The 12,428-nt window shown below is 34.9% G+C and overlaps 1 protein-coding gene across 3 annotated transcripts in view; it reads right to left on the reverse strand.

The window, feature by feature from the left end:
• CENPE (centromere protein E) overlaps positions 1-12,428 on the reverse strand; it is a 73,546-nt gene that overhangs the window by 14,909 nt on the left and 46,209 nt on the right. For 2 of the 3 annotated variants that reach the window (XM_029236103.1, XM_029236104.1), the window contains 6 exons: positions 12,228-12,386; positions 9,656-9,763; positions 7,463-7,681; positions 5,088-5,285; positions 4,217-4,420; positions 1,910-2,128 (listed from right to left, as the gene is read on the reverse strand). In XM_029236103.1, the coding sequence (XP_029091936.1) occupies positions 1,910-2,128; positions 4,217-4,420; positions 5,088-5,285; positions 7,463-7,681; positions 9,656-9,763; positions 12,228-12,386 (1,107 nt within the window). Of the gene's footprint in view, positions 1-1,909; positions 2,129-4,216; positions 4,421-5,087; positions 5,286-7,462; positions 7,682-9,655; positions 9,764-11,737; positions 12,030-12,227; positions 12,387-12,428 lie in introns of all 3 variants that reach the window. The other variant, XM_029236105.1, reaches the window with a different exon arrangement.

Here is a 12,428-nt window from a genome sequence, read left to right on the forward strand (position 1 = left end):
TTTGGATTAAAAAATGCCCACATTTTACATTATAAGGTTTAGCGTTTATTTACTAGTTAGCATGGTGCCAAGCATATTAAATAGGTACTTACATTTTAAATTAACACCACTTAGAGAAAGTACATTTGATAATTAGCTCTTTAAAGTAATACATGTCTTTTCCTTTATTTTTATTACCTACTTTTTAACTTGAAAAATACAAGCATATGGAAAAATTCAGAGGCATTTGATGAAGAGTAAGTTTCCCCACCTCAGAACCCTAGCTGACCCTGAATGAAGTAATGACTAAACTCTTTCAGGTGTATCCTTCCAGAAGTTTCCTATGTGTATCTAAGCATAAGTGAATATTCAGTTCATAAAAACAGTCATACACACAGTAGGAAATAAATATATAGTTACTAAATATATAGTATACTAAATATATAGTTCTGCGTTTAAAAAAAATCTAATAATATATTTTTCAGATCTTTCCATTATCGATACACATAGATCTCTCATATTTGTTTTCATGGATACATACATCCATCCATTAGTGGAGATCATCCACTACTGAACACTTAGGTTATTTCCAGTTTTTTCCAAGTACAAAAATACTGGAATTTAAATACCTGAATTTGTTCATATTTATAAGATTATTCACATACATATATATGCAGGTTTTCCTGGAAAATGTGTTTTTTGACCTACTCAGAATTTATTTTTGTTTTGTGAGTGGGGTAGAAATCCAGACTTTTTTCCCAGATAGCTAGGTGGTTGCTCTGAATCAAACATTAAGTAAATCGTCTTTTCCCCACTGAGCTGACTGTTACCATTATCATATACTAAATTCTCATACTTATCTGAGTATGCTGCTGAACTCTGTTCTGTTCCAATGCTCTGTTTACCTATTTCTGCATCATTACCAAACTACTCTAGTTATCTATTCCTGTATCATTACCAAACTACTCTAATTTGGCATAATTACCAAACTAATGGCATATTATTTCTTATCCGATACGGCACTTCCTGGGTCACTAAAGACATAATCTCCCTCTGCTTCTTTATCTTATTGCTTTGGTAGATGGGTTTCAAATTTCTGCTGTTTTATCTCTGCCAGCTGACTGAGATAGTGTAGTGCAGCAAATCAATCAATTGTATACTACTGACCTTCTAGTTTCCACTGGTAGTGATTAAACTAGTGGTTGATGTTTTATTATAAGTATTTACTTTGGTAAAAATGATTATAAGTTATATAAGTGTATAAGTGTATAACTTATATACACTCTTGGGTACCCTAGTAAGTCATTTTGTGCGCTAACAAAATAAAATAGCATGTTCGCTTTACAGAGTCCCACGCAAGGGTAGTTGATAAAGTAACTGAATTATTCAAATAACATACTGATTCTTGGATACAGGTTAATCTGCTTAAGAAATCTGTTATATTTTTGGCCTCTTCCATTTTGATCTTGATTATAACATTAACCAGTATGAAAGACACTGATGATAATTAGAGAAAAACTAAATTGCTCTTTCCCCCTAAACTAGTTCTGTATACAGACATAGATTATATTTTAATAGAAAGTCACATGATTTAGGAAACTTACACTGTATGGTAATAATACTTTAAGTGTCTGTATCTAGTAATCAAATTAAGCTATGAGTTACTTCTGTTTTATAATCCAAAGGGAAGTTCTTATATAATGTCTAGCTTCATAATTAGTTGAGTGATAGCCACGATAGAACTATATTTAAAAAACAAGCCCATCACACGGGCACAAAGATGGTCCATGTTCCTTAACACATTCAATACTATAATTTTGCTCTGAAATGTTATATAAGACATGTTATATATAAATGTTATATAAGATGTTAAATGCATTTTTAAGTCTTTGATGAAGCTGCAAATTGAAAAACATAAGAAAGTACATACCTCTGTGGCTTGTTGTGTAGTTCTTGATGTAACATGAAGATTCTTATTGTCTTGTGTAGTAGGATTAACAAGGGCACCAGAGTTCAGGGAGATCTTCAAAGTTTGGTAGCTTTTAAACAGTTTTTCATTGTTCTCTTTCATTGATTTCAGATCATGTCCCCATTCTTTGGCTATGGTGGCATTTCTTTCTTCGAATTCTGTGGAGTCATTCATTATAGCCTATTGGATAGTAAAAACACCATTATAGCTCTAAGATGAATTACATTAAAAAAAAAATCCACTATGAAAATAATAGATTTCTACGTCAAGGCATAGGCCAAAATTATTCAGAATATTCCAGAACAGCACTTTAAAAGGATGTGAACATTCTTTGTGGTTTGCATCAGTTCCTGAAATTTCAAACGATGTTGGATGTTGGTGATGAGAATAAAAGAATAAAGGCTGGAGAGCATTCATGTTGATTTGCGAGATGATAATCTTACCTTATTAGATCAGTACTAATGTATGAAGAAGAATCCGAAGAATTGTGCAGGTTAAAGTTATTATGTATGTTATGACACATATCATGTCATATATAAACATTAACTGACATCTAATAGCAGAGCATAACCAATAAACTTAACAACAAGCTATTTTCATTCCAAACCTCAGTGGTTCCAGGGAAAATCATTCACTGACTTTTGGTAATTAATCTGAAAACCTTGTATTTCTGTGCAGGGAATAATGATCAATCAATGCCTTCTTTTACATCAAAGCCTAACTAACTCTGAAATTACTCATATCATCTTTTTACTTCCTAATTCCTAAGGGATGTACTTTTTTGCTCTCATCATGGACGCCTTATTGGTCTTACCTATAAATTTCTTTGTGGTTTTATGGCAATTCTGTCAGACCTGGATCCTAAATTAGCTGTGTTCTTGCTGGCATCCTGGACCCTCCATGGCTCTAGACTATGGACCTCCCACCATACAGAATTACCAGTTCCTTCTTTCAGGGTGCTGGAAGAAGCCACATATCCATGCTGATCCATGCTGATCCCCACAGCAGGAGTCCCTATTTTCTTTTCTTTTCCTTTTTATTGAAGTATAATTGATTTACAAAGTTGTGTTAGTTTCAGGTGTATAGCAAAGTGATTCAGTTATACATACATATGTATCTTTTTTTTCATATTCTTTTCCCTTATAGGTTATTACAAAATATTGAGTATAGTTCCCTGTGCTAAACAGTAGGACCTTGTTGAAGGAATCCCTACTTTCTAATCACAAACGGGCCCTCAACATTACAGAACAACTCGGAATTATATGGAAATTATCTTATCCAAACATCAATTATGCTTTTCTCCATTGACTGTGGACTTTTTTTTTTAAACAGCTCATTTACTATTTTGCTTGGGGTATCCAACAAATGGATGAACAATCCAGCCACAGGAAAACATTTTTTTTAAAACATTATCTATATTTCAATGTGATTTTAGTTTCCAGATGAAGTTAAAGTCTTTATCTGGAAATAACTACCCAAACACAGGAATATAAAACTAATATTAAAAGCTGTAATATTAATCCAGGTCCCTTTGTTCCAATTACATATAATAACAAGCAACTTTCTGATTACTGCATATTTTACTAGGTATATGAGATAGGGATTACTTCAGAAAGTAGAATGAATATTCTGAGCAGTGGAAAGTAAAACAAATCAATAAACTGGTAGTAAGCCATGTTGGTTCTTATGAATCTGTCCACTAGGGCTGATCACCTTGGGAACAATGATTACAAACCACATTTTTGAACATCAAAGTTGAAGGATCAGGGCCTGTGACAGTGACACCACTGAGACAAAAAGCATGTGAGGCCTTATTAATAAAGCAGCTGGCTAGGCTTGTCCAGGGCTTTCCTACAGTTGTTGCCTGTAGCCCTGAAACAGGTTCATGTCTCACCTTGTCTGAGCCTACCTGGGGAAAAGGCTCAATTCCTACAGAAGCAGTGAGAAGTGAGAAAAGAAAGAGAATTGGAAGAGGATTCCGGATTCCACAGATTCCAAATCTGTGTGTAACAAACTGATTACTACACACCAAGACTTTGTTATGTTCTTTACAAGTATAAATATATATTTAATTATCCTAAGGAAGCATAATACATTAGAGGCAGAAGATGTTTTACACAGTCAATTTTTTTTCACAAAGCCTATACAAATAAATTTTAAGAAAATACTTAAAATTAAGTTGCTCTAAGTCTTTTTACAAATGAGGTATAAAAATTAAAGCAGACAACAACAAAAAGAATGAGGTAGCACAAGAAAATTACTACTTACAATTATTTTGTTATTATAGAAGTTATTCACTTGAAAAATACTATCAGTTTCTTTCTGGATGCCATTTTTAAGCTTTTCTATATCAAAATGAGCATTCAACCACTCTTCCAAAAACCGGGTCATTTCTTTTCTATTCCTTAGTACTTGCTGAAATTCAGTCTCTATGCTATGGCAATCACTTTCTGAAAAATCCTTGAGAATTTCCTGAGAAAAATAAGCATTGAATCACATGAACATTAGAAAAGTTTTAATCTAAATATCATAAAAAGGGGAAAACACCTTATTGAACTCTTATTCTTAATATTTTGAAGTACTGTAAATATAATTCTAATTTAAAACTTTAGTTATTTGATAATAAAATTTTGGTGTATAGCCTATAATGGAGGCACATCTACAAATCTGCATGTTAGAATTAAAATCCCTCAAAACTATAAAACTGTGACTAATAATCACAAAATATAAATTGTTTCTGGATGTAGTTTTCTGTGCATAAAACAGGCTGTACATGGTTTTGGGAATTGAATGCCAGCCTCCTACTGCTGAGAGGGAGCAGGACACTTCATGCAGAGTTGTAAGAAAAATGTTTCTGACTCCCAGTCACAGATCTAGGAAGTTTTAGAAGGCATTCAGAAACTTATTCTGGGGTTCCATGAATTCCCACTTGATGCTATTACATCTATTTTCTGTATCTTTGGGGTTCTGAAAGGAGGCTAGACTATTACTTGGCACTCTTTACAACTGGCCAGCTGTCATTCTGCAACTGATTTTTAATTTTTGGTAAATAAAAATGACTCTAAACATATGAAAAGGTACTTTTCTACTTGATAAAAAGGCTTGAAATCTAATTAAACCCATTTTAAACAAATTGTACCTCAATATGCAGATCCATACTCTGGCTCAATTTGAGGTCCCTTGATTCTTTGGGCGGTACATCATAATCTTGTTGAAGGTGCTGTATTTTAATTAGCAGTTCATTTTGCTTTTCCACTTCATCAATAAAAGCCACTTCAAGTTTATTGATGGATTCATGTTGTTCTTCCTTTATCTTTGTAACATGGCTTAACACATACTTGCAGAAAAACATTAAACAAATTGGGAAATGAAACTTGTACCACATTTAGATGAAGTTTTAAACCCCTGAGAGTATGAGGCAGGATGGCATCTCTTATTATCTATATCCACTGGTAAGTGAGGGAGAAGGAAAGAGCCTCCCTCTATCCCCAATTTTCTCTTCCCAGCAACTTGGGAGAATAACTTCCAGGCCTCCATCTAGTTCCATATTTCTGATTTGCCCCTGGATATACCTCATGGATGTCCTACAGTTACCTCAAATTCAATAGATTTAAAATGAAAAAAAATAAAATGCACATGATTCCTTTCCCTAGAAACCCACCTTTGCCTATTTACCCCCCTTTTGGTTAATTATGTCATCAATCACCCAGTTCCCAGCTAGATACCTGAGATTCATTTTCAACATCTTCTGCCTACCTTGATTGGGTAACCAAAATGGGTATGACATGTCCCAAGATTTACTTGTCAAGCATATTTAGATGTCTGGCTTTAAGGTGACAATAATTTTTTTTTTTTTTTTTTTTTTGCGGTACGCGGGCCTCTCCCATTGTGGAGCACAGGCTCCGGATGCTGAGGCTCAGTGGCCATGGCTCACGGGCCCAGCCGCTCCGTGGCATGTGGGATCCTCCCGGACCAGGGCACGAACCCGTGTCCCCTGCATCGGCAGGCGGACTCTCAACCGCTGCGCCACCAGGGAAGCCCAAGGTGACAATAATTTGAATGCCATATGCTTCACGGATCTCCTCAATAAGTTCTGGATATCTGATTGCCAGGGTTTATGGAAGAATATCAGGGCGTAAGGGGCAATTTACCTAGGAAGGGAGGATACCAGCTCCCTACTTCCTTAACATCCACCATTCCTTAACTCTTATAACTTGGCCTTTTCCTTAACTACTCAACTAAAACTGCTCTGACAGATGTCACCAGTGAGCTCTATTATCAACAAATTGAGGAGATCTCTTCAGTCCACATTCTAGCTGACTGAAGCATCTGCCACTCTTGACTACTTCATCTTTGACATACTCTCCTCCACTGACTTAAGTAATAGCACTGTTGCCTGGTTCTTTTCTGTCACTTTGACTTTCCTAACCTTGAACCCATGAGTTGCTCTTTTCTGCTACTGTCTCTTGGAGAACTATCTTTTCTGGAGTTTGGATCTTATCCGAACTTATCCCCAAACTCTTATTCCTCTATTATGTTTTCTGGGCGACCTTACACATGTTGTGCGATCTATCACCTATATGAATCCCAAATCTTTATCTTTAGTCCTGACTTTTCTCCTGACAAGCCTCAGACTCTTGACTAAATGCCTGCTTGGTCTCCCTTCTTAGACGTTCTGTCTTAGGTATCTCTCTCTACCTCAAAACATCACAAACTAAACACCTAATCTCTTTTCCCTCTCTATCTCAGTTAATGGTACCACTCCCCACTAACCTGGCTAAACCCAAATCCTGGGACTCAATCTAAACTTCCCTGCTGTACCTCCACCACCAATCACACCAACTACTGTGTTAAGCTGCCAAATGTTTCTTTAATCTCGTCTGTCCTCTCCATTCCTATGAATCCTTCCCTAGCAGTAGAGTCGCTCATAATAGCTCATCTGGACCACTGTAACTGTCTCTTATCTCTTCTCTCTGCCACTAGGCTTATCCTCCACAAACTCATTTCTTCTTTGTCTGCAGTGAAGTATCTAAAATGATAATCTGATCATGCTACAGCCACCACCTTAAAATAACTGTCCAATGGCTCTGCCTCATTTACAAAATGAACTCCAAGCTTTATCGTTTGAGTCTGTCTTCTACTACAGTCTTATCTTCTTTAACTTTTTATCTGGTATGTCATATAATCTAAACGTACTTCTATCGCTACACTTATTACCTGTTTATATGTCTGCCTAACTCACTATGAGATCCCTGAGATGTTACTCATACTTGTCTCCTGAACACCTGGACAGTGTCTAGGCCCATAGGCAAAGCTCAGGTTTTGGTGAATAAACAGGTCCTAGGTGCATTAAGGATCTTGCACACACTGTTCTTAGACCCACATAATCTTTAATTCAGTAGTAAATACACTAAATAACAAATATGTCAACTCTCAAAGCAGGACTTAAACACTAAAGTTTGTAATGGAAATTTATAGTGATATTTACAAAGATATTACTAAAAAAGATGGTACCTGAAGTTTCTTCATGACTCTATGAAATTCCATGGAACATCTTTGGTTTGCAGTGAGAAGTTTTTGAATTTGCTTGCTTTGTGGACATGGAAGTGCGAGGTTTGCTTTTACTCTAATTGAAAGCTCTTTTTGTGTTTCGATTTCCTTCTTCAAGTCAAGAGACAATCTATTTAAGCACTCATAATGATTATCCATCTCTGAGTATCTCTTAAGAAGCTCCTAAAGAAAATTAGAATTTATTCAATTTACCAATTCATTCTAATTTAACAAGAAATAGTCTCAGCCCTAGAATTGCAACAAAACTTAATTCTTTAATACTTTTTGTAGGAGAAAAATAAATTTTGACCTTTGTGTTTATAAACAAAAGCGAACTCTTATTGTTGATTTTGGATTATAGAAATTATTGTGGAAATTTAAAAGAATTTAAAAAAATATAACAAAGAAAACCAGAAGCAACCATTGTTATCATTTTGCTGCATTTTCTTTTGGTCTTTTGAACATCCATGATTTGAAGGAGCATTTATTTACAAAGTCTGAAGAGAAATGTGAGTGAATTCAATCTAGTATGTATTGTAGCTCAAGGCTGAATGCTGGCCTCTATGTACAGAAGGCAGTGTAAGTGAGCAGATATGTGACTAAGAATCAAACTAGTTATATGTCAACTTGGTGGAGCCTCTTCACATATTTCTATTATCTGCCTAGAATCCAAGTTTTCTAACCTTTTATCAGAGTTTGTGTTCAGGTTCTAGCTCTGCCACTTGCTGACTGGGGAAACACTGAGTCATTTTCACCACTACAAAATGAAGACTACAATAATTGCCACAAAGTTTCCTAGGGGATCAAATATTAAATAATATCTATATCTATGCAATCTATAAAATATATAGACATTATAGTTTAAAGGAAATAAAATTATATTTGTAAAAATGCTTCTATGCCCAAGTTTCACTTTGTCAGACCTGGTTTCAAACCCTAATTCTACTAATTTACTACCTATGTGACCTTGGGTAACCACTAAACTTCCTCGCTGAGCCTCAGTTTGTTTGTTTATAAATGGAACAATAAAACCCATCTCATGAGGTAAAGCACCCAGTACAGTGCCTGCATGTGGAAGATACTCAATGAGCCTAGGCCCATCAACACAAATGACGAGAAGCCAGGCAAGTGACCCCTTGGTCAGAGTACAGGTGGAAGAACACATTAAGTTCAAGTTGCTACAGTCATGTAATAAATAACATGTTTAGTTCAGGGTGTTAAATTATAGAAGGGGCTTCTGACAAGAACGAGCTCTCTTTTTTATAATTTAAGGAAAAGCTAGATAGATGTTCAGTAATGTGGGATGTTGGAGGGGGGATTCTTCCTTTAGTCTTAGAATGAATCACATTATGGCATGGAGCAGCATTGTATGGTCATTCATTTGTACTTTTAAGAAACACATACTGAATGCTGATTCCTGTCAGGAAGTTTTCTAAGTGATATAGCCATAACCAACACAAAAAAGTTTTTAGGGACTTTGAATTCTAATAGGGGTGAGAATAAATCCTGTTGGCTTTACCCTCAATATGTATTCAGAATCCGAACAGTTCTCACCAGTTCCGCTGCTACCTCTTTGGGCTGAGCCACCATCACCTTTGCCTGGATTACTGAAATTAGTCTTTCAAATGGTCCTCCTGCTTCCACTCATTTTCAATAACATTCCTTTAAAATGTAACTCAGATCACGTCTCTCTGTACTCAAAATTGTCCAAGGGATTCTCCATCTTACTCACAGTAAAACCCAAAGTCCGCTTAAGGCCCCACAGCCTGCCTCTTCCCCATTAACTCCAGACCTCACTTCTAACTGGCTATCCTCCTTCTTGATGTTCCTGCAACCCACCAGGCAGGCTTCTGTCTCAGAAGCTTTCTACTTGCTGTTCCCTCTGCTTATACTGCTCTTTCCCTGTATACCTGTGTGGCTTGATCCTTTACCTTTTTCAGGTATTTGCTCAAACATCACCTTTCCAGTGAGGCCTGAAAATCACAAACTCCTCTGTTTTCTGTGTGTGGTGTATGCACGTATATATGTACACATATACATACTTGTACTAGATTATAAAGTTTAGAAAAATATTGAGCATCATCTATTCATTCCACATTAGGCCTTTGGAAGGGTATTAGAAATAATCATTTGTAACATTAACAGGAGAGCACTTACTTTTATCCTGAAGCACTTTTCTCTCAGGCTTTCTATAAGGTGTTGGTTTCCATCACACAGTAATTTTTTTTCATATTTTACTACCTCTTCGTGGTTCTGTTGATTCTGCTTTGATACAAAGAAATAAGCAAGGCTTCAGCTGTAACTATGTTAACATATAATGTCTAATCATATACTTTGATTACATTTTTATATCTTTTCAATAATGGAATTAAATATCACACATGTAACTCAAAAGCAATGTTAAAAATGCTCAGAAAATGAATAACAGTAACACTAAGTCTTATGCTGAGTGACCTCAACTCACTGGAAAAAGTGACCTCAACTCATTGGAAAACCTTCACATATTTTTTGAAGATAGGATTTGTTGCTTTACTATCTATAGTTGCAAATTGGATTTTAGATATATCTCTGGTTCCTACTCTTCCAAATCTCTGTCTTAGAATCACTGCTGCCAACTCATATATGCTAGCAAAACCAAGTATACTACCTATGGTGTTCCAAGCCCTGTTCATATATTCTTTCCAGCACCTTGGAACAGAAAATTCATATCCTGTTTATATTTTGTATTTCTGATTAAAAGTGCAAAATAAAACATTGTTCAATAAATATTTGTTGAATGAACTAAGTCTATAAATTTAGTTAGAGCCCACATAAAGATGATTTCCAACTGTCTGAAATTTCTACTGAGATTAAATATGGTACTGCTTTCCATTTTATTATTTCTTTACTATGAGATAATGATGAACATGAGAATGAAATATGAAAATAAGATTTTTATAGATTTCATACAATTTCTTATTTGTCTGAATTTTATAGAGGGATTCAGTTCAGTTCTTTAAGGTATGTGATTCTGAATATCTATAAATAGACATATTAGTAGAACTTCCTTTTTTATACTCATCTTGGTTTTCTTCCTTCTAACTTCACTAACAAGAGCCTATGTTTAAAACTCTATCGTGTAGAGGTAGAGAAATGAGATATTTAATCTTTTACAAATATTTCTCCACTGAGAATAATGTTATTTCCTGGTTTAAAAACCCTTTTAAAAATTACACTGAAGAAAATTGTCTGCTTTATTTAACAATTTTTTTCTTAAAACTAAAGAACTGGGAGGGGAGTTTGAGGGAGAATGGATACATGCACATGTATGGCTGAGTCCCTTTGCTGTGCACCTGAAAGTGTCACAACATTGTTAATCGGCTATACTCCAATAGAAAATAAAAAGTTAAAAAAAAAAAAAGGTATTTTCTGAAAAACAAAAACATTAATTCGAAAAGATACATGCACCCTAATGTTTATAGCAGCATTATTTACAATTGCCCAGATATCGAAGCAACCCAAGTGTCCATCAACAGATGAACGGGTAAAGAAGATGTGGTGTATATATATATACACATACACATACACAATGGAATACTACTCAGCCATAGAAAAGAATGAAAATTTCCCATTTGCAACAACATGGATGGACTTCTAGGGTAATATGCTAAGTGAAATAAGTCAGACAGAGAAAGACAAATACTGTATGATATCACTTACATGTGGAATCTAAAAAATATAACAAACTAGTGAATGTAACAAAAAAGAAGCAGACTCACAGATATAGAGAACAAGCCAGTGGTTACCAGTGGGGAGAGGGAAGGGGGAAGGGACAATATAGGGGTAGGGGATTAAGAGGTACCAAACTATTACGTATGAAATAAGCTACCCGGATATACTGCACGACATGGGGAATAGGCAATATTTTATAATAACTATAAATGGAGTATAACCTTTAAAAATCGTGGATCACTATATTGTACACCTGTAACATATAATATTGTACATCAACTATACTTCAATTAAAAAAAATGTTCTTACCAAAAAAAAAAAAAAGTGGTAATATCTGAATAACATCATTTTGGCTTCTTTTAAAACTGTATTTTCTATTTGTGTGAAAAATTATAATTAATAGTTTCCCTCATTATTCTTTACTGTTTGTAGACGTTTCCAGGAAATATAAAACAAAACACTGTTACCCTTTCCAAGAAAGCTTGATTCTTATAAATAGTTACTAGATAGGGGAAGATTCTGAACTCTCTCTAGCTATCATTTCTCTCAATGTTTCTCTGAATTGGTCTCTTTCCATTTTGAGAGACTCTTTTATTCTCTTTAGCTCATCTTTTTCCTTAGCTACAATTCTTATTTCTTCAAGGCTTTCATACAGTTTCTTGGTCAAGTGTAAGTTATCCATTGCCACATTTTGCACAGATAAATTTTGGGCATCAAATTGCTTCTTCAATTGTTCCATTTCATTCACTTTTTTATGAGTTTTATTGACATCTTCTTCCATTCTAACAAGTTGAAGCTCTTTTCTCTGAAGTTCTGGTATCTTGACATAATTATAAAACAAGTTAGAATGCAAACAGAATTCCTTAAAGAAAGGAAAATAGTGTCTATATGTATATGTACATATAGTATAGTGCATGTACATATATATCTATATTGACATATCTGTATCTATGTCCTTTCTCATTCCATAAGTAATTTTGGGCACAGTTATTCCCCCAAAGAACAGAACAACACATACCTTTCTCAGTAATTCGTCTTTTGATTTACTTAAATCCTTCTGAATATTTGAAATCTGAGGTGTCTTTTCTGAAACTCTCTCTCTGAATTTATCAATAGTTTCTTGGTGTTCTTTCAAATGCATATGGGCAATTTTTAGTTGCTCTTGTGTTTCCAGATCCTTTGTTATTAGAAGAAATTGAGAAATAGGATATAAAGGCAC

Source organism: Monodon monoceros, unplaced genomic scaffold (assembly GCF_005190385.1).
Source record: "Monodon monoceros isolate NGI ecotype Baffin Bay Population unplaced genomic scaffold, NGI_Narwhal_1 Super_Scaffold_20, whole genome shotgun sequence".
NCBI lineage: Eukaryota > Metazoa > Chordata > Mammalia > Artiodactyla > Monodontidae > Monodon > Monodon monoceros.